The sequence below is a fragment of the Patagioenas fasciata genome, chromosome 9 (genome assembly GCF_037038585.1).
Source record: "Patagioenas fasciata isolate bPatFas1 chromosome 9, bPatFas1.hap1, whole genome shotgun sequence".
Classification (NCBI taxonomy): domain Eukaryota; kingdom Metazoa; phylum Chordata; class Aves; order Columbiformes; family Columbidae; genus Patagioenas; species Patagioenas fasciata.
In genome coordinates this window covers 21,530,988-21,558,963 of record NC_092528.1, presented here as the reverse complement: position 1 = coordinate 21,558,963, position 27,976 = coordinate 21,530,988, and the positions used below count along the sequence as shown (strand labels likewise).

Sequence of the window (27,976 nt, the reverse complement as noted above, 5' to 3'; positions counted from 1 at the left end):
TGAGGTAGCTGAGAGATGTGAACTGGGTGAAAAAGTACAAGAGACGTTTGGAAACTCTGAACAGGACACCTGACAAGGAGGTGAAGGCAGGACAGACAGATAGAGGCAGAGAAGGGGTCAGCGTCTGACGAGGGCAGACAGAAGCATCTGTGCTCTTGTCCCTTCCCTTTCACAGACTGAAGCATAATCCAAGAGTCTCAGGACTTGTACTCAGGGCTGTGTAGCACCCAAATCGGGTCTGGCAGTACATAGAGCACAGAATCAAGTAGGATTTCATTCCCAGACTGAACAGAGAAAATTCCACCTGATGTATGAGCTGGTATAGCCTAGTGTTGTAAACACAACTGACACCAGCAAACTCTTGTCATCAGTCGCTTTATCAGCTCAACTGACAGTCACTGGAGTATTCGGTCTGAAGATTTCAGACCTGGTGAACCATTTAGGCATCAGCCTTGCTTTAAAAGCAAATAAAATGCCATTGTAACTTAGGAAATTGCCCACAAGACCTGAGTGTGCTGCAACATCAGATACTGAAAGTATAAGTTGCTTTGGCAATCTTAATTTAGCACGTGTTGTCATGCTCTTTAAGTGACATGATCACACTCCTATTCCAAGCCATTCATTCTGATTTCAGGATGAAACACGGCCAAGCAGGGGAAAACATCACAGAATCCATGCTCACTGTGGGAGTCAGAAGGTTTGCAGCAAACAAAACAGAAAATGTGAAAGAAGAAAAAAGATGTTTTAATGCCATTCAGTGCTGTCACAGAACTGGTTTTTGTTCCTGCTTCTGCCAAAGAAACGTGTCATGTCTGTGACCACATGATGGATGCTTCTCATTTTGGTGGCCAACTTGAGACTGTGACATCTGATTTACGGATGTGCTGAGCGCTCACAGCAGCACATGATTTAACAAGTCAGCCATCCATCTTCATCTTAAAATATCCAAAGTGCTGAGTGCTTAACTATAATTATAAAATATTTTGTCAAAAAAGCTTTCGATAGACTACATGATAGAATAAGTTAGAGAACAATGATTGATTTAGAAGCTTAATTTCCACTTTCTTCCTATGGGTTGAAAGTTTCCTAATAAAGTTCTAAGGACAAAAATTACAAACAAAAACTCACGTTTGGCTACAAGGAGAGACACAAGCAAGAAATTTCATGCCTCATGGACTCAGGCCCTGCTGGTATTCTGAACCAGTCATTTCAACAACTCAGTCATCTATCGTAAGAATATGGATAAGGATTAAATTTAAACTTTAGTCCGACATTTTATTGCTTATGCAAGACAGAATCAAGCTGTTGTTTTAACACCTTTTTGATATACACATATAATTCCATTACTTGGTTTTGCTAAAGTCAAATGGGCTTGCTTGTAATGAGAGAAGAAATAGTTCTCAGAAGCAGTTTGATTTTTTTTTAAATATACTGAGCAAGGAATTACTTGTTCAGGCATGCGGGAGCCGTCCTGAGCATTGTTCAGGCCCATGTTGTGTGATATAAACCAAAACCAGTAAGGCATATCCAAAATGCCTCCCTAAGATGCCCAAGAATGGCTTTAATTAGAGTTACCAAATTCATCAAGACAAATAGAACCTATCACAAAAAACCTACTCAACCGCCTAGCCAGTCCTACTTCTGAACAAACTGTGAACTCCAGCTATGAATACAGGGAAACAGAGGGTGAAGGATGGATTCTGTACAGCAACAGGCATACAAAAATAGCGTTAGTGTTCAGGAGTATCAGAGCTAAGAGGTGAGTAACAGTGATAATTTCAAAACTCTGGCTTTAAAAATGCAGGTAAATATTTAGATTGACATTGGTGAAACAGATTTTCTTACTATTTATGTCCTGAATTACAATGATTCATTACAATACTATAACTTCAGAGAGAAATAAGGCTTACTACACAGCAAATATTTCACATCTCATGATTGTAAGTGATACACTCCTTTCTAAGACCACCATCTCTTTTTGTATTGGTATTGAGATCTCAAAACACGAGTTATGAGTCCAGTTTTGGTCCCTTTCCACATTGAACAATACTTATTTCTAAAAACTACGTGCTGCTCAAAGTGAGAACAGATGAACAGAGCCCATAGACAAGGCAATGCTGTCACATGGTTTGAATACCTTACACTCCACTTGTTAACACAAGTTACATTCAGTACAATTAAGCTAAGCTACTTTTGCATTGAAAAACAGGCAGTCTAAAAAGCCCATCATAAATACCTCAAATATCTGCTCAAAATGTTGAAATTCTTGGAATCTTGTCTGAAATCCTTCAGCAAGGGCTCCACCTGTGAAACATGACAGATCATAAGGGAGAGAGCAACACCTCACAACAGTGACTGTATATTAAATACTATTGTTTATCCAGTTTTATGATATTTTTCTGTATTTGAGGAAAAGCAAGAGTTCCTACACACCACCCTCTGGCATTCCTTGGGCCTTCTGTCTCCTGGCACTCAGAACTTCTTTTGCTGAAACAAAAAAGATGCGATTCCTCGCTTCTACAGCATCAATAACTTTGAGCTCATCAACTAGAAATGTCAAACAGCGCTCCATGTGCTGCCTGCGTACCTAAGGAAAAGGTAAAAAGCTCATGAGAAAAAAGCAAAAATTGAGTCATCATCAAATGAGAATGTCAGAGTCAGAAACAGATACCGAACAACCCCTTAGACAGCAGCTGCCTTCTCACCCTACTGATGCTTGCAGCAGCTGTTTTTACCCATCTAAACAGCCCTGGAAGTAACGATGCTTTCTTCTGTGACTGTCGGTATTTATGTCAGTCGGATATCTCAGTCAGTTACTGGGGTAACCACTTCGTTGCCCATTTACAGAGAAGGAAGTGTCACTGCCAGCTGGTTGCTATTGGGCAGACCTGCAGAGCACCCCAACCTGTTACCATCCAGTACTGCACTTCACCAGCTGCTCTGTGCAGGTAGAAGTGTGTAATGTGTGCCCTTGGGCTGCATTACCATTACAGGAACAAAAGAACATTTAAAACAAGCTTAACTATGAAGGAAAAAGGTGCTAAACAAGCTTCCTATTGTATTACCTGCCTGCATATATTGTAGTTTGAATTGCAGGTTGCTTTTTGCTCTGAACAAGAAATAACTGATTTCCATTTTCTGACCAAATAACTTATCCTTTTATTAATAAGACAAAGCTGGTGTTTATGTATTAACAACCATATTACCTAGGCAATTTAGCATGCTTTTATGCATATGGATTCTTTATAAATATATAGAGATATTAAATTCAATGAAAATAAGAGCCATGAAGTCACTCACATCTTCCATATATTCTGGTTCTGATGCGGAAGCATCCCATCTATTATTCAGGATGAAGATGTTCGGCTTGGAAAGTCGTTCATTCACTTTATGGAAAAAATGTTTCTCCTGAGAATTAAAACACAAACAGAAAACTCCACAGAAATCCCAACGAGAGTCACGCATTCTTATGTAACAAATTCTGAAGTTTTTTTCTTAAAGTTTCCTATTAGAAAGGATCCATTAGCATTAAAGCCCACAGATATCCAACACAAAGGCTTAAGATAGTTCAAAAGTCATCAAATGTCTTAACACTGACACCAGTGCTAAAAGATACTGCTAAAAATAGGTACAAATACAAATTAAGACAACTTCCAAAACAAATAGTTTAGAAAACACTGGAAAAGAAAGTCAGTTTTTCTATGGATCTATCATGTTATTCACTGTTTTTCTTTTTCTCCTTTCACTCTTATTATCACAAAACTTCATCTCCTTTGATACTCCTGGCCCTCTATTAAATTTGCTTGCAATTGTGTGACATGCAACATATTGTTGGGGAAGAGAGGAAAAAAAAATGAACACACAAAACACAACTGTATCTGTTCGTTTTGTTTTTTAAATAAGATGCTTGGCTAAAACTATGAAGTCTTCTGTATTTGAACTACCAAGATGCTCGTGTTCTCCAGAAAAACATCCTCTGACTCAGGGGTATCAAACTCCTACATTTATACAGTCCTAAAATTACATTCGGCCCTTTGAAGGCAACCGCAAGGCTGATGCGGCCCTGGTGAAAATGAGTTTGAGACCCCTGCTCTAGCTGTATTCTTCAAATGGGCAACGTCAGCTTGAACTGCAGACAATTACATTTCCTGTATGAGGTTGTATGGCTTGAACCACAGGAAAAAAGCCATTGCTGAATGTTTTAATTTTAAAACTAAGACATACAGGTACCTGAAAACATATCTGTGTCCCTTGCCTGCACCTAGCACGTGCTGTTTTCACAGTCGTAACGGGTAAGTCGTGATGGAGGGAATCCCCCATCAGCACAGCTCAAACAGAAGAGAGATCTCTGCTGCCATCGGCTTTTTGAAGCTATGGCAAGACACCATCATGTATTCTGGACATAACACTGGAGATACATTAGTCTCCACCAGCTGGGGAGTAAGTACGTATAAACAAGATTACTGTTGCAGAAACAAGGACCTTGTCTGAAAAGAATTTATGAGGAAATAGTAGAAAAAAAATCACGTTTATGCAAAAAAAAAAAATCTGTGGTTGTGTAGTAGCTGCCAAGTATTCTCAAACCTGTCACGGTAAGAGGTAAAAATAACACTTAAGGCGGATGAGAACATGGTTATCACGTGCTTTACCTGAAGGACAAGCTTGTATAGATGAAGAGAGAAATTTGCCACAATGCAAAGCAAAATACAAATGCTTTAGAGCAGTTACATAATTGCTAAAGGCAACTTCGTTTGTGTCTACCAGGCTGAAAAAATTTAAAAGGAGAAAATAAGAAGGCTCTTTACTGAGTCACAGCCTCAATCATGGCTAAGATCTACTTCCTTTCCCCCCATATACACCCCAGACACTCGTTATTTCCAGATTCTAGTAATTACAAGGATATATGAACAGGTATGGCAACCAAAAAAGCTCAGCAAGACTTTAATGCTTTGAACAAACTGCAAGACTAACCTATTTCTATTTAGCAGCTTTCAGCCATGCCCAACAAGGAGCAAAGATTGGCCAAAAATCACATTAAAAAGCAGAGCAGCACTTCTGTGACTGGGTGTTAAGGAGCAGCCAAATACAGAATTAACAGAATCTTCCAGCAGATGTACAGCCTATTCCTTTTTCCTGCATATTTACTATCTCAGATTGTTTTTAATGGTTCGTTCATCCAGATCCAATGTGACAACCAGATAAAATTTGGTCTTTTCACTGTTATCTCATTACACCAAACTGAAATCTGGCACACAGGTCCCTAATGTTTCCATGTTTTTATGCAGTAACGAGATGTTCACTAAAATCCAATTTTTTTTGTCTTTTTTAATTGAAAAATAAAACAACCTATCATATGCACATAATGAAAACAATTTCTAGACCCCCTTCATACTAAAAGACAAAGAGTGTCCTTCACATGAGATCATGGAGAAGATAAAGCCATAGTTGTGCGACATCATCTCTTTGCCTTGGATGTTGTCAGAATCTTCTTTCTTTTCCTTTTAAATCACATCTCTTTTGTACTTGAGTGTGGCGGTAGCAAATTCGACGAATCCAGACGCCGGCATAAGCTCTTTGATCGAACGGGCGGGCCGGGCGAGAGTAAGGAGTCTAATTCAATGTGAATTTACCATCCGTACTCTTTAATGAACTCTTAAACAACACTGAATATCAATGTCCCCGAGACCACGTTTTTCCAAGCCTTATATACTCTATACCAAAAGGCCATGCGGCAAGCGCAGGCTACAATTGGTTACACTCACAGTCACTCATCCCCCCACTATGGTGATTGGCTGCAGGGCACTGTTCACAGACTGTTCATGCGCAGCGGCAACGCCCCTCCTGCAGCCTGGGTCGAGAGCAGAGCGGCTTCTGTTTACTGTCCTTTTGTCTCTGGTGTCTCAGGGAAATCCTTCCGTGTAGCACAGCTGGATCAAGCCCTGGCTTGTTCACAGCACACAGCCAGAGACTCTCCACAATTCCTCTTTTTTTTTTTCTTTTTGGACAAGCCAGGATTGATTAGCTGTGTGTACTAATCCTTCTTTGATATGTGATAAAAAACAACTTATACATAACATATAAATAACAACAACAATCAACGTAAACAGTGCACTTTGCAATAAACCTGAGGTATTCCATTGCCGTTTAAATATCGCAATGGATTGATTAAACAAATTCCAAGAACTTTGGTTTAAAGATACTCAACTTATAACAAACGATCTGCTGGGTGTTGATAAACTTACTCAAGAGGTAGTGGTGTTTAACGATCTACTTATATAACTATAGTACGCATACATGTCACAGCTAAATCAATGCAAAGGTTACACCTCACTCTGTGACCTCCGAAGGTTCTGCTGCAGGGAGTTGACTTGGTTGAGTTTGTTTCAACTCCGGCTTTACTGCTCGGCTTGGAACCCACAATGGACCTTGATCTGTGGAGAGACACATATACCCTCTACCATTAAAAATAACAGGTACTGGTCCCTTCCACAATCCAGTGGTGGGATCACGATATCTCACCATGAATTCTGGTAAAGTGTTTTTCCTTCCTAGTCTGATCTGATAATGATGAATGATCACAGGAGGCTCCTCATGATCTCCAGTTAGACATAAATAATTCAAGGTAAACAACACCTTTGCTAAACGCTGTTGACAATCTGACTCTTCCTGCTTCTGTTTGCTCAAATACCCTTTAATCATTTGATGTGCTCTCTCGATGATTCCTTGGCCTGTTGGGGAACGAGGTATACCTGTAACGTGTTTCACTCCCCATTTCATTAGAAAAGTTCTAACTTTCTGGCTAACATAGGCAGGGCCATTGTCTGTCTTAATCTTTTCTGGGACACCCATTACAGCAAAACAAGCTGTAAGATGTTTACATACATGTAGTGCTTTTTCCCCTGGTAAAGCAGTAGCCCATATCATTTTTGAAAAAGTATCAATTGTGACATGCACATATTTAAGTCTTCCAAATTCTGGCACATGTGTCACATCCATTTGCCATAATTCTAAGGCTTTTAAACCTCGAGGATTGACACCGATTCCTATACCTAACATCTGGCTTCCACACTGAGGACATGCCTGTACAATACTTCTTGCTTCATTTAAAGTTAAATCGAATTGTCTTTGGAGACCTCTGGCATTCTGATGAAAGCTCTCATGACTTTGTCTCGCTTGTTGGAATTTATCTGTTGGAGGCATGTGCTGTACTGAACTTACTAAACTATCTGCAATTTGATTTCCTTCACCTAGACCAAGATTCCATTGATGACTGCGGATGTGAATCACACAGCAGGGTTCTTTTCTTTGATTTAAAATAGCTCTCAATTGTACAAACAATTTTCCTAATCGAGGATTATTCGATTGTCTTAACAGGGCATTTTCCATTCTGGGTATTACACCTGCTACATACAAAGAATCTGTGACAACATTTAAAGCAGATTTCAGCCAATTATTTAAGGCCCATATTACTGCCGTGAGCTCTAAAGTCTGCAATGAATCCTCTTTTGAACCTTCAATTAAATGCTGTTTCCATTGACTATTCTCTTGCCAGACACATGCTGCCTGGTGTCTTTGTTTTCCTGCATCTGTATATACTGTAAGGCCTTCAACAGGTTTTGCTTTTACTTTGCTTCTCTCTAACCACTGATTTGTTCTAAGGAATTGCCATAGTTTACCTTTTGGTTGTCGTGAATGTACCTTGCCTATAAATCCTAATAATGCATTCTGTATAGGCACTGAATGTCTCAGCCACCATTCCAAATCGGCTCCATTTATCGGAATACTGATGTCATCTGGTTCCTGACCGCTAATTTCTAATATTCGAGATCTTCCTTTTCGAATCAATTCTCCAATTGCTTCTGGTCTCGTTTGAATACTGAATTTTGGTTGGACACTGAGAAAAATCCACTCTAATAATCGCAAATCATTTTCTGTTTTTGATCTGACAGTGGCACAAAAGGAAGAATCTGTAGCAACATCTATGGGGAATTCCCCGTTTTTGTTTTGCCACTGGCAGATGATTGCACACGGATGTTCTAGATTGCTAATAAGGAGGGAAACTGGTTGATCAGAAAGTCTTCGGCTAAACCAATTTGTCTGTACTTTTTGTGTAATATCAGAAAGACATTTGAGATGCACGGACTCTAAGCTTATTTTCTTAGCTGGATCACCTCCTTTTAGAAGTGAAGTAAGAGGTGCTATATCATTGTTAGTAATGCCTACGCAATTTCTAATCCATTGTATGTCCCCTAACAATTTTTGGACATCATTTAATGTTTGTAAATCAGTATGTAATTCAATTTTTTGTGGACGAATCTGTGCATCACAAATGGACCAACCAAGGTATTTCCAAGGTGCAGACTTTTGAACTTTCTCTGGAGCTATAACCAACCCCTTTTCTTTGAGTTTGATTGTAATTTGGACTATGGAACTTTCTGTGAACTCAGCATGTTGACAGAACAGAATATCATCCATATAATGATAAATAATTGTTTGTTTCCATGATGCACGAATAGATTGAAGTGCCCATGCAACATACATTTGGCACAGTGTAGGAGAATTTTTCATACCTTGCGGTAGCACTACCCACTCATACCTTTTAGCTGGTTCCGCTTTGTTTACTGAAGGCAGTGTAAATGCAAAACGCTGTGTATCTTGTTCATGTAAAGGAATGGTAAAGAAACAATCCTTTAAATCTATAATTAGAATATGCCAATTTTCTGGTAACATTACAGGTGATGGTAATCCAGGTTGTAAAGCACCCATGGCTTGCATTTGATCATTTACCTTTCGCAAGTCATGTAATAATCGCCACTTTCCACTCTTTTTTGGTATTACAAAAATTGGGGTATTCCATGGACTAGTAGAAGGCTTGATATGGCCTGCAACTAATTGCTCTTCTACTAATTCACGTGCCTTTTGCAGTCGCTCTTCTGTTAATGGCCACTGGTCAACCCAAACTGGGCTATCTGTTAACCAGGTCAATGGAGGGTTGGGCAACTGCTTTCCAGTGACCACTAAGGAAAAGGTGAAGTAGTTAACACAGCACCAAGTTGCCCCAAGACGTCACGGCCAATAAGCGCCTCAAGGCTGCTTGGCAATTCCATTACATACACCCTAAGGGTAACACATTGACCTTCAGGGAAGCTAATGGAAATGGGATCAACACTTATATTTGGAGTAGTTTGACCTCCTACTCCAGCTACAGTGGAAGAGATTGATTTTTGAAGTTTCCAATTTCGTGGCCATTTGAATTGACTAATGATGGAGACATCAGCTCCAGTATCAAGCATTGCATTTACCTCTACAACAACAGTAGAATCAGACTGAAATAGTTGCACACGTAACATGGGACGCTGAGTCATTGATGAGGTGAAGCAAACTGCAGGACCTGTCGATCCAAATCCTTTATCACGCCTTTCTGTTGAGGATGCTGGAGGAACTCCTGGAAGCATTGGTAGGCAGTTTTCCAGTGCTACTACCTGAGCTATTCTACTCCCAGAAGGAATAAAAATTGGCGGATGCAGAGTGTAGGCCAGGATTTGAACAGTTCCTGTGAAATCTGCATCAATTATACCTGGTATTACTATAAGACCTTTGATACTAGCAGAAGAACGGCCAATCAATAGGCCTCCAATGAGACTATCTTGTCTAAATAAAGGTCCTTTAGCATTAGTTGGTATTCTATGAATTGCAGTATTGGTCAATGTTATATCTACTGCTGTCTCCACATCAACTCCGAGGCTTCCTGCGGTGCTTGGCTTGTTGAGGTGAAAGAAGCCTGGTTCACGGTTGGTCGCTGATTGGGATACAGGTTCGGAGATGTTCTTTGTGTCCTCGCGCGCACTCCGTTCGCGCTCACTTGACCGTTTCCCGATCTCCGGCACATTTTTGTAGCATGAGTGTTAGACTGGCATCTGTCACACCAAACTGCTGCAGTACAGTTCGTTCGGACGTGTTCTTTACTTCCACAGCGATGACAGGAATTGTATGATGATTTACAGAATTTATTTGTTGATCGCTGAACTGCTGCTACAACTGGTTGCATTGTAGATGAGACTTGCTGGCTAACTTGTCGGAGAGATCTCTGCATGACCCCTTCGAAAGCGGCAGCCATCACCTCTGCACTTCGGTGTTCTTCTGATCTGGCTACTCGTGTCAGCATTTGTTCTACTGATGATCCTGGTGGCAGAGTTGCTAATATTTGTTTAGTCTTTGAATTTGCATTATCAAAAGCTAACAGCCGAAACATTTGATTTTTCATTTCTTCTGATAAGTCCGGATTTTGCATTACTCCCTCATGTAGCCGGTCAATAAAATGTGAGAAATCTTCTGTGGTGCCTTGGCGTATTCCGCTGAATGAGGGAGCTAATGGTCCCGGTAAGGTTAAGAAGGCATCTAGGGCAAGTTGTGCAGCTTTTCGGTGAATTTCAGCTGTAAATCGCAGTTGAACTTCTATGGTAGCATACTGTCCACGACCTGTATAGGCATCAGGTACCACATTGGTTAATGGGTCATTTGGACTGGTGTGTTTTGCTGTTTCTTGCTGCGCTCGTTGATACCAAGCTGATTCCCACAGGAGGAATTGCGCTGGAGTTAATAATAGGCGCATTAAATTTTGACAGTCCATGGGACACAATAAGTCAGCGGTAAAAATCCAATGCAGTATTTGTCTGGTCGCTTCTGAACGTATACCATAGTTGGTGATTGTTTGTTTTGCTTGTTGCAAAATTTTCCAATCGTGTGGTTCCCATACCGCTGTCTGAGTGTTCATATTTTGAATTACCGGTAGGGCTAATTTTGCTGGAGACCAATCACCTTCTAGGATGGCATCTTTGATGACCCCTGACCATCTGCTACGTCGGGGCTGCGGCTGGTCAGTAGAGTCTATAGGCACCTTTGATTGCATTGTTTGTGAAGGGCAAGCTGGTTTTTGAAACTCAATTTGTTCCTTATTTTTCTCTACATTTGACACTCTTAAGTTGTTCAAGCTTGTTGGTAATGACTTGCAGTAACTGCTCTACTGCTTGGGGTGAGCCCAATGATGTAGGAGGAGGCTCACAAAAAACTTCCGCGGGTGCTTGCGGAGGCAAAGTTTGAGGCGGCCCCGGCCCCGGCGACGGCGCCGGCCCGGCCTCCACGCTTTTCTCGGAGGGAGGTGGGGCGTCCGGCTCGGGGCAGGGCAGAGGCGGAGCGGTAGGAGGAGGGCGGCACTCAGGGCCTCCCACATCCGGACAGTCGACTAGTTGCACTTCCGCCTTCTTGGCGCATTGCCCCAGAGACTCGGAGGGGGAAACTTCCGGTTCTTTGTTTACGAGCCGCGCGGTTTCTAATCCGCGTTGCAGATCGGATTGTGAAAGTATTGGCTGAGCCGGGACCCCGCGACCACCCCGAACGGCAGGCAGACCCCACAGAGTAGCCCACAGGCCCCTCTTTTCTTTTGGACGACAAGTTTTATCAGTCCAGGTTTGTTCTGGGACAAGCGCCTCCGCGGCTCTCAGGGCGGCACGTTGTTCCGATTTCAAAACTTCTAATGATTCTAATACGGTTTTCCACAATTCTCTCACAGCTTTAATTTCTTTCTCTTCTTCCCCTCTGATAGTTTTGTCCCACATAGTGTCCCCCACTGATCTCCATTCCGTTGGGGAAAACAAAAGTGGAACTTCCCCAAAGTGTCCCCACTTCTGAGCTAAAAAAATCAATGTGATTAGCTTTTCCTGTGACGATTCAATACCTCTCTTAGAGAGAATAGTCGTCAGCAGTGCCGCGGCTGTTTCAATATCCATTATCTTATCAGCGCGGTCTTAACGTAGGATGCGAGTGGCCAGCTCGACTGGTGCCCGTCTTTTGATACCGGACTAAGCACACTATCCCACACCCCGGCTTGGCTCCGTTTTTATGAACGCTGCTCACCGCAGTAATTTCGATCCGGAGCGATTATGCTTTGCTAACGATCCATCCATCTGCTACCATATGTAGATCCGAAGCGTTATGCTCTGCTAACGAACCATCCTCTGCTACCAATTGTGGCGGTAGCAAATTCGACGAATCCAGACGCCGGCATAAGCTCTTTGATCGAACGGGCGGGCCGGGCGAGAGTAAGGAGTCTAATTCAATGTGAATTTACCATCCGTACTCTTTAATGAACTCTTAAACAACACTGAATATCAATGTCCCCGAGACCACGTTTTTCCAAGCCTTATATACTCTATACCAAAAGGCCATGCGGCAAGCGCAGGCTACAATTGGTTACACTCACAGTCACTCATCCCCCCACTATGGTGATTGGCTGCAGGGCACTGTTCACAGACTGTTCATGCGCAGCGGCAACGCCCCTCCTGCAGCCTGGGTCGAGAGCAGAGCGGCTTCTGTTTACTGTCCTTTTGTCTCTGGTGTCTCAGGGAAATCCTTCCGTGTAGCACAGCTGGATCAAGCCCTGGCTTGTTCACAGCACACAGCCAGAGACTCTCCACACTTGAGTGTTTGTGGATTTGGCTCAGAAGACAGAAGGTCACATTTTTAAACTCATTTTATGTTCTCAGATTTCTACCAAACTATTCTAATTTGCTAGAATGCAAGGAAATACTGTCTCTGCACATTCAGTTCCTTACTGCATTAAAATCGCCTCAATAATGAGAAAGTTCAGACTCTGCACACCACAACTATGCTCAGAGCAATCAGAGCATTTCATTTGTCAACTGTAGGCTTAATAAAAGTCTTCTAGAGATTTCTCAGTAGCATTACACTACATTCTGGCAGTTACACTTTCAATAACTTCGAAACCTTATATTGATATTGTCTGCAGTCACAATACTTAGTTTAATCAAAACTGGAGATCACTACAAAATTAAAGCAAATCTCTGGTCTTGTATTTTGAGTCTCACAAGAGCTCCTTTGGCCATCTTACATGCTCTCCTTCTACAAGTCATACAATATTTAGCCTGCAAAGTATACAGAAGTCTTCTCTCTCTTGAAACAAAGCTTTATAGAATAAAGGTGTTAAAATATCTTCAGCTCTCCACATTGCACAGAACCATGCAACATGAGTGCTTATTGACAGCAACTTCTTCAGAAGAAACACAGTCCGATGAGGTCAACCTGTGGCACTCATCCTCAGCACAAAGTGTATCAAAGGAATTCACCCTCTTCTCAGACAAGAACACATGAGGAGCAAGACACAAATTCAACTTCCTTCACCTACTTTGTGTATTTTACTGACCTTCTGGATATGAAATACTCCATAATTCTTTGATAATACAAGTGTCTTCAACTGACAAATATTGACAAATTGTGAAGCAAGACAAGCACTACATTATCCATTTATCAAAAAAGAAACTGAGATAGAAAGGACAAATGTGACGCTCAAGTCAGAGTAAGCAAAGCTAGTAAGAAACTTGGTTCTTCTTTCCCTAGTGAGGGATACACATTATTTCCTGCCTCCCAGAGCCAAATTCTTCAGAAGATCTAAGTTCAACGATTCATGGGAGCTTCAGAAAAGGTCTAAGAGAAGCCACTTCAGTTATGGAACTGCTGAGTATTTAAATGAAGAAGTACCGTAAAATCATTGCACACCATACCGTGTTCATGAGAGTTGATTCAGAATTGGCAACCAAGACAAACACGTCAGCATCTAAGCAGAATTTGTCAATCCAGCTGTCCAGTTCTGTAGTGACATCTGTGCCAGGGCTGTTGAGAATAAAAAATACAAGCTTGTATTTACACAGCAAAGGACTATTTGATTTTTCAAAATTGATAAAAATAGAATGAGATTGTCTAAGGGCCTTGTAAGAAGATACAAAGCTTTATCGCTTTAGACTGATGCTTACCTCAGGCTCACTGCAAACATAGCAAAAGCCAATTACCATTTCACATTTATCAGTCACTCTCTCATTGGACCATCTACTCATCCCAAAATATAGTTTCTAACGAATAAATACGCAAAGCATAAAAGCCAAGGGAAGTGACAGGTAGTTAATCAGATACCCAAGCAGTCTCACAGAATGGTCCACCTCCCTGTATCCCAAGTTTTCAATTTTATTCAAACATGATGATTGTTCATAAAATATTTTCCAGTAATAAAAACCTACTGTAAAGTGATATGCTATGCAAGCTGTGCATAGAATTAATAGGAAATAAAAATGAAGTTTTTTAAAAGTAAGTGGAATACAAAAGAACATCAGGTCATGTTTGCAACACCTCAGTTTCTGCAGGTTCACTTCTCTCCTTATGCTTCACCTTTAGCAACCAAGAGTGTGCAGATCAAATCATGCCTTACATAGTATGGATGCAAGGATTCCCTCTTGGCTTCCAGCATTCCGATACTAAGACATGTCCCCAAGGAGACAGCACAAGTGCATAAGCTGAGAAACCCAGAAGTGTCTCAAACCAACTAGCTCCCTGTGCCAGCCAGACTGGTGTTCTCTGCCACTAACACAGGACCCGAGCTTGCACTCAAGAAAAGAATGACAAACTCCCACTGATTTCCAAGGTGCAAGATTAGAGATTCAACCAAAAGCACTGCAATTTATCAGAACACACTCCGGATGTTATTTTGCTGCTTATGAAGAAATCATACTTACAGATTCACTCATATTTGAGTGAATTACCCTGAAATGCAATCTATATTGATTCACACATTAGGTACAGATCACCTAACATCTTGAAAAACTATTACCAGGTCATACCGCAGTGGCCAGGGATACGAGCATTTGACACAAAGCAACAGGTTTCAGAATTCTTTAAATACACAAACTGTAGGAAACGCTTGCCCAACACAGGCACACACATCCAACAGTCACGATTATGTTTTGAGGTCACCTATTACTTTGATACTAGGCACTGCAACTCTTAACGGAAGCTTTTAAAAATGAAGTCCAAATTGCTTGTGCTTCACGTGATCAGTTTGAAGGATTTAAAGACAGTAGAAGGGCAAAAGGTTGTTGCTGCAACAACCCTACTCACACTTCCAAACCATTTGTTTTAAAGCTAGCAGTATTCTCAGCCAAAAGCTGGTCCCTTATTCAGCTCAGTCACAAGACAGTTGTCTGTTCCAACTGTTACAAGGCCAAAATCAGTGGGGTGATGACAGGCAGCAGTATATACAAAGAACAAACCGTGCTCTCAAAAAAAAGCACCTTTCAATAATTTTGCAACCAAACCATAATCAATCAGTAAACATTTACTAAAGCAAAAAACATACCTGTCTACTAAAACCAAATCATCTCTCAACAGGGCACACTTTGACTTGGGCCAAAAGACATGGACGAGACAGCCAGCTTTCAAATCTTTATCCATGTGAAGTGCATGAGCAAGCTGATTGACTGTCTATAAAGAGAGGACAAAAATTAACATGCACCACAAACAACTCGGCAAACCAGTTTAATTTGGTTCTCAAACAAACCTGGATAGGACCTATCTGGAACAGGATAACAGAGTTAATAACTCCTAATAGCGAATATTTGCGATTTTTTAAAAAGCTCTTAAGACTCAGCAACTAAAGAACAAGTTGTGCATTGAAACCTAGATGGGATTTCCTTTGGAGTGACAAAGCAGTATTCTCCACAGGGCTAGAGTGTGTGACATTGAACGTCATTGTGAATTTGCCTCAGAGGTTTAACACATCAATGTGAGTAAGCAATCTAAGGCCGAATAAGAGGCATGTTCCAAACCCTTAACAAGTAACAGAACTTACTCTCAGCTCTATAAAAGTAAATCACTCAACATACACTGTGCTACAAGGCACGTATCAGTTGTTTCTCTGAAATACCTAAGACTCTGAAGTAGACCATCCCAATTTGTTAGTTATTCACTCCTGCATCAGGAACTTCAAAATACAGAACAAGTTAGCCTTATACTTTTGTTAGACTTGAAATCGTTTTTAGAAGACACATCTTTTCAGAAATGGTTACTGTGAAAAGTAGTATTGATCATTCAAGAACTGTACCTTGACACTCTTCTTTTCATCTGATCCTTCTGTCATAAGATAAGCTTTATCTCCATCTGTCCCTTCCACGCTGAGAAAGCAGTTGGTTGTATGGCCAATCCCACTAGGAAGCACCTTATCCCACAGCATTGCGTTAATTACCGAACTCTTCCCGCTGCTTGTTCTAGGGGAAAAGAAAATCAAAGCACTCTGAGGCCAGTACAGCAACATTACACGTACCTTTGTCTGAACCCGAACGCTCCCCCATTTCCTTGCATCAGACCCACCCACTGGAAGCTGTTTTGGGTGACAGAGCTCCAAGCCAAGGCAGCACAGCTTTCCAGAACAGAATAGGGACTGCAGGAAAAGTTTATCTGAATAGCAATTCCCAAAATCTTTCTTGGTATCAATACTGCCTATCCAACCAAGAAAACCTAAATTAACCAAAACGCTGCTGATTAAAAGGAACTGTTCATCAACTCAAGATCCTGCAAGAACTTAAAGTTCTCAGTAATGTCCTACTTCACGCTAACCCTCTAGTCTTCACCCATAACAGTGTGAGGTTTAACTATTACACAACACTACGAAGTAAGTTGCACAGACTATAACTCACTTTAAAGCTAATTCTTCTGGAAAAACATTTCAGTGCTCACTGTACGACATTTTACAAATATATTAAAAATGTCAGAGAGAGAGTTAAGGTCTCTTTTTCCTGTGCTGAAATTCTGCCCTTTGCAAAAGCAACTTTTATGACACGTCGCATCTGGTAAATGGACTCAACTCTCAACTTCTAACTGTGAAAAATCGAGGCTGAGACAAAACTAATTTCTTTTTCCCAGATCCTTTCATCATTTTCTTTAAACAGCTGAACTATTTTTAGCAAAGTGAAGGTAAGACCAATGTTGTACACATTTTTAGCAATACTATTACAGAATTTTTAGAACTAAAACATGAAAACTCGTATTCCAGAAAAACTATGTAATCACATGCTTAAATTTAAGCACAGAAAAATCAATTTTCCTGAAGCAAAACGGACTAACAGACAGCAGATTAACCACACACATAAAAGCATTTGAAAGCCTTGGAACCATAGTCTTTCAGAAGGACTTCACTATTTTATATCTGGCTTCACATGCAGTAATGCAGATTTTTATCATCTTTCCACAACCTCAATATTTTACAGCAACAGAATGGCACAATGTTTAGAATGCAGATATGCAAAATTTCTCACTGAAAACTTAAGACTTTTCCACTCAGATGAGACTGAAATCCAAACCACAACACATACAAGCAGTGACATATGAACCCTCAGTACTTTTGGTCTAAACACCTGACAGCATCTCTTCAGAATACTTCTTATGTAGTAACACATTTCAGCTGCAACAAATACATTTAACTCCCTTTATTCCTGCTGCAAAAATAAAAAGATACAGCTGAGATGATCCGAAGCTGACTCCAGTTAAAAATTTCCAAATACTGAAAAGACATTCTTTTTTAGAACAGAAGTGAATTTAAATCTTCCATAGCTATGGAAATGCTACCTAAATATGTGAAAGGTTTGGCCTCTAGTAATAACATGAAGGACTGTGAACTAAAATGTTTCCTAATTAGTGATTCAGGAAAGCAGAATTCAGCTTCATTCAGATTGATCTGTCAGTCGTACACTACATTGTTACTGTTACCCCTTATAATCATCACACAGATCTGCCAAACTTACGACACAACTAATAAGACTAGTGTCTCGAACTGCCTATTTTTCTTCAGCTGCTTATATGTGGAAGCAGAAACAGCTCAAAGTTTAGTTTTTCGGTCCTTGCAATCAAACGCAAAAGTTCTTAACAGTAACTGCTCAGTAAAACAAAGATATTAAACAAACAAAACTATCAGATTAAAAAAAGTAAAGCCGTTCTGGAGAAGACAACGACAAACTCAAACCTTCCTAAGTCAAATAATGGATCCATACAGAATAACTATTTTACAGAGTTTATCAATGAAAAACATATACCAATACATACAAAACTAATCTACAGTCATGAAGACAGCATCAAAGAAACATTCAGCATCAACCAGATAAAGGTGAACATGGGTTTAGGTATTATATTTCAAATAGTAATTTTACAATGAAGCACTAATTCCAGTGCATTTAAATCAGAAATACAGTCAACTAAGCCCTGCAAGGAAAGGAAAAAAAAAATCAAATTAAGTTCTGGTAATTCTGTTCATTACCTGCCAAAAAATGCCACTTTCATGTGTCTCCGTGACAGTACCTCACCGATGACTGCTAACTTTTTTTTATATGTCTGTATTTTTGCTAGTTCATCTTCTGTTGCTACATGTTCAAGCTCTGGATTCTTGTACGTTGCTACACGTAGAAAAAGAATAACATAAAAACAATCACATATAGAGTACATGTGTATACAAGATACAGATCATCAGTACTCCACACACCAACAAAGATTTGTGTAGGTTGTAATTATACAGCAATAAAAAAACCAAAACAAACAAAACCCCACTAGAGACACTGATATTAGCCCTTGTCATTTGACAGTTCCACCACAAGCACTTGTGAAATCATGACATAAATCACTGCAGATAAATCAACAGCCTAACTGCTGCATTTAAAATCTATTCAGAACTTGAATGACGCTCTTCAACACACCTGTGACCACAGACTGCTGCACCACATTCCTTGTGACACCTGCCTCCCCCAGAAGGGAACACTGGGACCTCACATGGATCCACCAACCAAGCTGGGTTCTCCTGTCCCTGCACAGCTCACCGGGGCAACGAGCAACCGACTCTGAGCGGTAACACACGCGTCTACACGTTGCTAAAATTTCTGATGGTGTAATCAGAAGTTCTTTGCATTACATCATGTGGGTCTACTTTCCAACTGAACAATGGAAGAACCTGTTTATCCTTCTATGTAAAAGAAACTGCAGTAGGACTAGAAATGCTGGAGTGGTTAAGCTTTCACCCTGGTGGAAAGGAGGTCAGGCTACCAGCCCGAGTGATGCAATCAGATTTTCGTACATGTAACCATTCTAGGCGTCCCAGCTAGCCTAAGCTAAAAACATCAACATCCAATGAAAAATGTGGCTATTTCTGAAGGCATATGTTTACACAAACAGCACATCAATGGATGCCATGCTGTATACTGTGCTGCTGTAAAACATATTGAAAGCAGCAGACAAGGCCCTTGTGTTTAAGAACACTAACCTTCCACAAACGTTGCTCCTTCGGTGACATAGTCCAGCAGCTGGTCAAAGATGGCAGTGATCGTCTTCTTAGCCAGCACAAAGTGCTTCAGGGGAGAGGCGGCAGTGTCTGCCATTATGGAACTGCAAAGAAAGTTACATAAAAGTGACCGAAGCATCCCATACACCCAGTTACATGGGAAGTCATGCACTTCTCACCCAGATGTTAAAAACAAAATAAAATAAATCAAAACGAAACTCAAAATCAAAGCCCCAAACCACAACGAATATCAATAAGTTTGGTTTACGCTGGTTCCATTACTCTGACAAACTCTCCTCCCCTCGCCACACACACCGACAGCGGCTCACGAAGCTCGTGTACGGGTCTAACCTGATTTGGTGCCGGTTGCTCTCGAAATACGAGACTTTCCCCTCAGAAAACGCCGCTCAGAACCTCCCCGCCGCCCGGAGGTCAGCGCTGTCCCCTCGGCCCAGCGCGGACAGGCCCGCGGCTCCACCCGGCAAGCCCTGCCCCGCCGCTCAGGGCAGGAGCGGACCCAGCGGACAGGGCGCCCCCGGTCCCTCACAGCGCCCCAGGCCGTTCCGCCGTTACCCGGCAACCGCCGCGCCGCTGATGGGGCCCTGCCGGCCGCCCTGGCCCTCCCCGCCGCCGCCGCCGCCGCCTCCTCCTGGCCCGCCGCCGCCGGGACGGGGGCGGACATCACTTCCGCTTCCGCCTCTCCTCACCCCGCTCCCGGCCGTGCTGTAAGGGAGGGCGGGGGGCCGCCATTTTTACTGAGGGCCCAAGTTGGGGGGGGGGCGGGCAGCCGCCATCTTCAGCGAGGGCAGAGGAGCGCGAGGAGCGGCGGCTGCTCCTGAAATGGAGCCGGGCTTGTCTCGAGCCGCTGCCCTGGGCCCCGGGAAGAGGAGCCGGGCCCTCCATAGCGCTGCACACCGGGGGGGCTCGGTGGCAGCCTCTGTGCTCAAATGCCGTTCCTCCCTGCGCACCGCGGAAGGGACGCGGCCTCCGCGCTCCAACAGAACGTAGCGTTCTGTCAGCGAGAATGACAAACTCGTGGACTTCATGGGTTCGAAAGCACGGGGAGTTTATACATTTGATACATCACCGTGAAGGAGCATAACAAAATGAGAATGACCACAACAATGGCAATCAGTGACAATAAGCATTCTGGAGAACACATCACTGAGAATTATGAATTTGCTGTAAGTTCTTGCAATAAGGAGCAGGATTTAAATTTTGAAGTTAACAAAATCTTTCCTGTTAAAAAGTTCTTTTGTTCAATAACAAACACAATCTGGGAAGTTGAAATACACAACAGGTATTTAAGCCTAAAGGCTCGAAGTCTGAAATTCAAAGCATCAAGTACATATTCCTCCCAATTTCAAAATACTTCCAACAGCCTCCAGTCAGAAAGCTGCCGGAGAAGTAGGTGACATGTAGGTACCAGTGTAATGAACAACAGAATTTGATATATTTATTTGGTGTCTTGGAGAAAAATAAAACTACTGGCATCCTACTGATTACTGCAGTTAACTTGTCTCATTCAAGAGCGAGGGAATTGCTCAGGCTCTCAGGTTAAAGACGACTGAAGCCTCTGGCAGTATCAGAGCAGCCGCATCGCCCGTGCCCTCAGTTCAGCTCGGCTGTGTCACAGCTCTGACCTTCGCTCACACATTTCACTTAAATAAACTCAACTCTTCCACTGGAACAACACACAGTCCTTGGCACATACACTCATTCCTTTTGGCCTTCCAGCTTCTAGACACATTCCACTCATTATCTATTTTTTCTACTTAATATCCTTCTTGGTGGTGTGGAAACCAATATCCTACCTCTGTTCCTGCTAAGGTAATAGGAGACCTGCTACTCCTGTGTATTTCCATTTACTTTCGCATAGGTGCTAAAAAGAAAACACTAAGATTAGTCCCTTATTTATAAAACCCAACATTAGACAAACTTTATTTCCTAATTAGATACCATGGGGTGCATTTTAGGAAGGATTTGGTTTCATAGCATTCCTATGGGTTATTCTTTTCATTCCCAGTTCAGAGACAGAAATAACTCCCAAGTTATTCAGGAGTCAACAAGCAAGTTTTCTGTATCACAGAGTTCTGTACTTTTACAAGAGACCACCCTTCCTGCACAGGACATGGTGCTGGTCTATACACACGGCTGAAGCCCACTTTTTTGTTGTCATTGTTTGTTTAAATGTCTTTTTTCCCACAGTTCATGTTGTCATTGTCCCCTGGAGTGGCTTTCTCTCCAGAGCTCAGCTGTGCCCTCCACCTGCGTGTCACCAAGGGCAGAGTTTTAAGAGAACCAGTGCCCTCCCCTCTCAGTTACACCCATATGAACAAAATGAACTTTCCACATATAAAATAATTCTTCTTAGAGCTTTGTTGACTATATTATTGCTACCATTTTAAGCCACCCAGGATGAATGTGCTCAAAATAGGAAATCAGCAGTTCTACCACAGACATTGTCATACAACGGGCTAATTAAATACAGTCAGGACACCGCCAGGTTGCCTTTTTCAATGGCTATACCGAAGATTTAGTAGTACATCAGCAGTTCAAACTTTGCCTCCTACAAAAAAATATACACTAACTGGTTCATAGCAGACTTTCCAGAAATACTTCTCTAGAAACTGGAACTTCCATAAACTGATGATACTCAGCCAATTTTTATCCTTAGCTTTAAAAGTCAAATGCAAAGACCCTTGCCTGCCTCGAAGCTGCTAACACTAGATCTCACTGATTAAGAAATGTTTTGTACATTAATTATATCTATACAAAGCTTGCACTAGACAATCTGACATTACCAATTTACAATCAATGCAGAAAGAAACAAACTCCACCACTAATTAATGGGTAATTTCACCCTGATAACTAGCACAATCTAAATGGTCTCACTCGTATCTGTCCAAGCTTCCACTCCAAAATACAGCTACAGAATTGTAAAAATTCACTTCTAAAGATTATAATGGCAGGACAGCACTATCTAATCTGAACAGTTGTGTGAAATAATTTGAAAGTCATTAAAGTTAATAATTTTTTTTGTACTGTACCAGTGTTTTAAGCCTGTATGTAGAAAAAAAAATAAAATGTACAGACTATAACTGACCTCAAATTAGTAGCATTGGAAAGCTGATTATAAATCTACAGACTTATAATAATACAACTATAAACTAACAGACTTGCTCTAAATTACGTTGGTGACATATATCATTCCAGTGACAACTAAATTAGGATTTTAGATATGAAAAATCACAATCTTTGTACATTCTCAGCTGGAACACCTAGCAAATTACCTTACAATTACTCCTTAAAACATGATCCAATCTGCACACAAGCAATGTGTGTCTACTTGGTGCATTAAAAGATAGGAACTGAAGGTAAAGAACAGAGACAAAAAATCATGTGGGAGCTCTGTAGTAAACGTGTGGAAGAGAAGGTTGTCGGACAGTCCCACAGACAAGGGCTGAAATTAAACACTGAGCCAAGAAAGTGAACGATGAGGTCAGATATGTTACCTCAAGAGAAAGACGGGACAATTTTAAAAGCTTATCAAGAGTATGAGGTGGGAAATGCAGGCTGGTATGTGAATTGGGAGATGTCCATGCCTGGGAATTTTTAGAACACCCCTTATATTTGGCAGGCTGGTGTAATTTGCTCAGCGTAAGGACAATGAGCTGCTGCCACAGAGGGTAACCCGAGCTGGATGTGCAGCTGAGATCAGTATGGTGTTACTTAAGCACGGAACTCAGTGTTGGCTTTCTCTTTGTCCCTTTTCAAGCTCAAGAGCTGCCCCTGTACATCAAATGTGAAAGTGCAGATGACCATGAGAACTTCTATCACAACATGCAACTACTCCCACTGTCCCTCCCCCCAAAATCTGATCCACTACACTGTATGATTATTCCTATAGGAACCCCTAGGGCAAGGAAATTCAAAACACCAAGGTGTTACACATGCTGATATAAAGATGAAAACATTACAATTGTACAATTGCTGTTAAAGTTGTATTTAATATCACATTTCAGTGACTGGAAATTGATTCAAATTCTAACAAATTGATTACAAGGAAAGGAAGTAATCACGCCGTCTCATGTATCTGAAGATGACTTAAAAGATCTTTTTCATTTCCAAACCTCATTAAACAATCGGTACATTTATGAGGCAAATCTGCTGAATGCCTGAAATCCAAATGAGTTTTAAGGTCTTCAATTTGTCCTGTTGAATATTCACAGTATTGACACAAATAAATCCCTTCAGATAAATGAGAGCTTAAATGCTTGCAATACTCTAACATACCTGAAAATCCCTTCCCACAGTCATCACAAACATGAGGGAATATTTTGGTGTGTTCAATAGCTACATGCCTGTTGACGTTTGTATGCAGCCTGCTCCTAAAGCCGCACACTTGGCATACAAAGAAGTTTTTGCATTTGTCAAAACTGATTTTGTTTATGAGACTGTACTGTCCACGCTCCTTGTTATTATAGCTGTCACTTAACTCTATCAGCCGACACGCATGTTCATTCACCACGTGGCTGTGCAGATCTTCCGGATCATTAGTTTCATGCTCACAGAACTGACACAGATACTGCTCGTCACAGCTGTGTTCCTGGAAGTGCAGGTACAGCTCGCTGCTGGAGGAGAACTGCATATCGCACTGCTCACACCAGTAAAGGTGGTCGTTGAAGTGAGTGTCTGCTATGTGCTGACTCAGGTTCTCAAATATCACTGTTTTGTAATCACAATATTTACAGATGTACGGATCCTCCTCATGGAGTTTTATGTGCTCAATGAGCTGCACTTTGCTGGAGAAGCTTTCTTTACAAACTTTACAGACATGAGTGTCCGCACATGTCTTATGCTTCAGGATCATGTGCTGCTTTAAATCGGAGAAGTACTTGCTATTAAACTCACAGAGCTCACACTTGTACAAGCCACTGCTGTTGGCTCTCAGCAAAGGCCACTTCTGTTGAGCTGTGATATTCAAAGCCTGGTTCTTCTCAAAGATTTTGCAGGTTTCCAGAGGGATTTCCTCTAGGTCCTCAGCTTCCAGCTTCTCAGGTGACACAGTTTGTGTTTCTATATCGTGAACTTCTACAGCATTCACTTCTGTTGTAGAAATTTCTACAGTTTGAATATCTAGAGGTTTCTCTTCCTCTGTAGGGCTGTCACTGAATATAGGTGAATCACATAAGTCTCTGCACATTCCAGGATTAGTACCTTTATCTGCAGGAGGAAAGAGATAACACCAAAAGGTTAAAAAACACCTGCAAAGCACCTGGGCACATGTTTAATTTTTCAGCTAGTTGTAGCAGCATACAAATGCAAAAAGCAGTTATTTTTTCCCCAGCCAGATTACGTATTATGTTTAATTAACAAATAAAGAATGTAAATTACTAATCTTTTACCTCTTGTCAAATCAAAAAAGTTACATTAAAAGCTACGAGCCATGCTCTCCAACTTCCCAGCACCAAAGCTGCAAATACACATACCTTTATCCTTCTTTTTGAGGTCTGTATAGTGCAACCCCACAACATTTGAATGGGAGCCACTCCACTGAGAAGTCCCAGCATGCACGGGACTCCCGTCATCATCTGTGTCCAGGCTCTGCACGGGACTGTGGAACCTACCTGCAAAGACAGAAGGAGGATTTTCTTGTCATCGTTTGCCTATTACTAGTATCGCCATCATTCCTTACAAAATAATTCAAAAGGTGGCAACTGTCTTTAAAATTTCAGAAAAAAACAGTCAATTGATTACACTGGAAAAAAATTAAATTCCTTAAATGAAACTTTACATTTGAAAGACAAAAAAAATATTCTGAGATGTTTCTGCACATCACATTTTAAAATACAGTGCTTTGTAAGACTTCTGGAGACTTGCTGACTAATTTGAGTGAAAAGAAAAGGAATAATAATCCATCCTCACACTCACTCTGCTAAGCTTCACATCCACTAGGTCAATGTTTTACAAAAAGGCATTTTGTTTTCCATAAGTACCAGTACAGTTTCCTACAATTGCTGGTAAATTCCATCTCAGCTCTTATTTACATCAGCTTTACATTACCTATCTAGTGTGTATTTAGATAAACAAGTCTAATCATTATAAATGCTGTAAAATTGAAGGATCTTTCCATCATCATTTTTTTACTTAGAAAATTGTCTTTAAATTCTAGCGATTAAACAACCTTCCACTGGTCTAAGGTGTATCAGATCACAATGCTGCTCAGAAGTCACCCACTACTTATTTTCTGCTTCATTTACTTGTATGAACATGAGCACAACACACTTAGTAAAGAACGGCAGAACAAGACCCCAAAATGTAGTCTTACCTCTGTTTTCAGAAAACTTTATATCTGGTTGTTTCATAGAACAGACACTATAGCAGTGGTCAGAAAAAATTCCACTGTTGTCTATGTATTTGCTTGCACCCGAAGAATCTACAACAAAACAAAACAAAAGTTTTACTAATGCATGGATGTAGCTCGATGTGTACTTAATGTTCACCAAAATTATCTTAATCTGCTACATTTTTACTTTTTGTGTTAGGAGAATTCTGTGCTGGTCAGATAATATTCCTGGTGTGATTTACAACTTTCAGCTGTTGTCCTGATGTTTGAAGCATCAGATACAATCATTATCAAACTCTGCTCCCAAAGAGGACAGTGACAGGAGCACCGTTTGTCCAGCGCTGAACACTTCTGGACAGCCCCATCCCAACTTCTACAAAATCCCTCCCCTTGTGCATCAAATAGGATCATTTTGTAGCTTGTACAAGTTTCCCAGTTTGCAGGGAGCACAGAACAAAACTGTTCAGATGCACTGACTGAGAGTGGCTGCACAGCAGAGCACAGAGTGGGTACTCAGTACATTCAGACCAAGACTTCTTATCTTACCCTTTATATTAATGACCTTCCATGTACTAGCAGATGGGGTCCCTTCTTGTAACAAAATTATTATTTTGAGAAAAAATAAACTTAATAAAGTGGACATAACTCAAGCTCTAGACTGACCTGAATATCGAGAAGGGTGTAGAGTCTTCCTTTTCCTCTTTTTAGGATGTTCATTCATTTTGAACAGTCTAAACAAATTGTGAAGTGAAAACATTCAAGTATTAGACAGACTTGTTTGTATGCAGGTTGTCTTTCATTACTTTATGCATCAATACAAACTTTTTGAAAACCCTCACATTAAATCGAAGAGGTTTTTCCTAGTCCTCTTTCTCACCCCCAGCCCATTTTGTTACAGTTAAGAAAACATTAAATGTGCACAAGTACTGAAGTCTCGTTTCATACTCCAAGCCTGGTGCCTTTTGTTAGAGACCAAATGTTCTGAAGCAGAGCCCTTCAGATGAAGTTTTACGTTGAAAATACTAACACAAGTAATACACCCTTACCAAAAAATCCTAGACTCTTCACGATCAACAAGCAGAACAGCTAAGAAGCTGATGGCTGTACAGCTCCCAAACCCAGCGAATACATCAGCTTGAGAAGATTTCCATCTACAGAGAAACACCATTTTAAAACATTTTAAAACTTGAACACACAAAAAACCTGCCAGATAAACAAGTATTACAAAGAATGAAGCTAAAAAACTGAAAGTTGATATTAATTTTGATTTAGAGTATCAAAATTAGTAAGATAAGTTCATTATTTTTTGTATAGTCTCAGTTTACTTGCCTTTCACTTCATTTGGCAGCTCCTGACAACAGAAAAACTGATGGAGACAACACCAAAAACACTTGAGCTGTACGCTGGCCCAGTTTTGAAGGCGGTGAGGCTGCAAACATAGACTCTGATGTGGGTTCCTGTAACACCACTGCACCCATGGGCCTAGGATCTTCTAAAGCCAGCGCCGTCCACCACAGGTGAAAGTGGGAAAAACAGGCTCCTCATCAGGTAAATACTGATCTCATGAGATGAAATAATTTGTCTGAATTAAGATTTTAAGGGGAGAAAACCATGAAAAATACTTTTTTTTTTTTTTTTTTTTTTAATACCGTGTGATGGTCTAGAAGAATCAAACACCCTCACTGCTTTTTCTGATTGCAAGGGAAGAACCTGCAGCACACGGAGTTTTATCCCAGTTTACACCGCTCAGCCTTCTCCCCGCCCGGTACCGTTCCCGGACCTTTCCCAGCTCCTGGGCGCGGTTTTGGGAACGGCCCGTACAGGCCCTGGAACGCGAGATCTCCGGAGACCCAGCGGGGGCCGGAACCGGGGACCGCAGCGCGGACCCACGGCAAACGCTCCGGCCTCCCCGCCCCGGCGGCAGCGGCGGGCGGCGCCTCAGCGCGGAGCCGAGGGCAGGGGCGAGGCCGCGGCCACGCTCCGAGGACGGGGAGCGGGCCCCGGCGGGATCCGCCCGCGGGGAGCGCCGCAGGCCCGGCCCCGCCTCAGCACGGGGAGACGCGCGGGCCCGAGGGCGCTGCGGAGCGTGAGTCACTTCTCTGCGCCCCGGCGAGGGACGCGGGGCGGCGGGCGGGCCCCTCGCCTCAGGGCGGCGGGTGCGGGTTCTCGCTTCAAATGGCGCCGGGGCGAGGGGTAAGATGGGGGCGGGCGCGGGGCCACGGGCGGCGGCGCGCGGGCCGCGCCCGGCGGGGTGAAAGGCGGGAGGGAGGCGGCGACCGGCGGAGCTGCGGGGCTCCCCGGGCTTGCGGGCCACGGCGGCGGCCGCTCCCCCCCTGTGTGGCCGCCGGAACTCACCTTCCGCTCCGCGCCCAGCGCCGCCGCCGCCTCCGTGCGCGGAGAAACCGCGGGGGAAGGGGCGGGGCCAGCGGCGGCCACGGACATGGCGCCCCCTGGCGGCCCGACGGGCA

The 27,976-nt window shown here is 42.0% G+C and overlaps 2 protein-coding genes across 7 annotated transcripts in view; both read right to left on the bottom strand.

The window, feature by feature from the left end:
* The window catches only part of MFN1 (mitofusin 1), a 31,602-nt gene extending 11,774 nt beyond the window's left edge, over window positions 1-19,828 (bottom strand). For 2 of the 3 annotated variants that reach the window (XM_065845115.2, XM_071812591.1), the window contains exons 1-9: window positions 19,511-19,726; window positions 19,142-19,263; window positions 18,149-18,284; window positions 15,944-16,106; window positions 15,200-15,324; window positions 13,578-13,686; window positions 3,301-3,408; window positions 2,434-2,587; window positions 2,237-2,304 (exon numbers count right to left, since the gene is read on the bottom strand). In XM_065845115.2, the coding sequence (XP_065701187.1) occupies window positions 2,237-2,304; window positions 2,434-2,587; window positions 3,301-3,408; window positions 13,578-13,686; window positions 15,200-15,324; window positions 15,944-16,106; window positions 18,149-18,284; window positions 19,142-19,256 (978 nt within the window). In that variant the 5' untranslated portion in view covers window positions 19,257-19,263; window positions 19,511-19,726. The other variant, XM_065845114.2, reaches the window with a different exon arrangement.
* Window positions 19,829-23,149: 3,321 nt separating this feature from the next.
* Window positions 23,150-27,976, bottom strand: ZNF639 (zinc finger protein 639). Of its 4 annotated transcripts, none has more exons than XM_065844887.2 (7): window positions 27,864-27,945; window positions 26,838-27,090; window positions 26,555-26,659; window positions 26,172-26,239; window positions 25,491-25,598; window positions 24,652-24,789; window positions 23,150-24,385 (listed from the first exon to the last, which is right to left on the bottom strand). In XM_065844887.2, the coding sequence occupies exons 4-7, from the start codon at window positions 26,227-26,229 to the stop codon at window positions 23,238-23,240; spliced, it is 1,452 nt and encodes a 483-aa protein (XP_065700959.1). In that variant the 5' UTR covers window positions 26,230-26,239; window positions 26,555-26,659; window positions 26,838-27,090; window positions 27,864-27,945; the 3' UTR covers window positions 23,150-23,237. The 4 variants fall into 4 exon arrangements, with proteins under 4 accessions (XP_065700959.1, XP_065700960.1, XP_065700961.1 ...); XM_065844888.2 differs by having other exon boundaries at window positions 26,838-27,063; window positions 27,864-27,935; XM_065844889.2 differs by having other exon boundaries at window positions 26,838-26,937; window positions 27,864-27,918.

Coding starts and splice junctions, on each gene's coding strand:
- ZNF639 (XM_065844890.2), bottom strand. CDS start 26,229: ATGAATGAACATCCTAAAAAGAGGAAAAGGAAGACTCTACACCCTTCT. Junction 24,790..25,490: donor AAAGTTTTCTGAAAACAGAG/GTAAGACTACAT, acceptor CTGTCTTTGCAG/GTAGGTTCCACAGTCCCGTG. Junction 24,386..24,651: donor CCTCAAAAAGAAGGATAAAG/GTATGTGTATTT, acceptor TTCCTCCTGCAG/ATAAAGGTACTAATCCTGGA.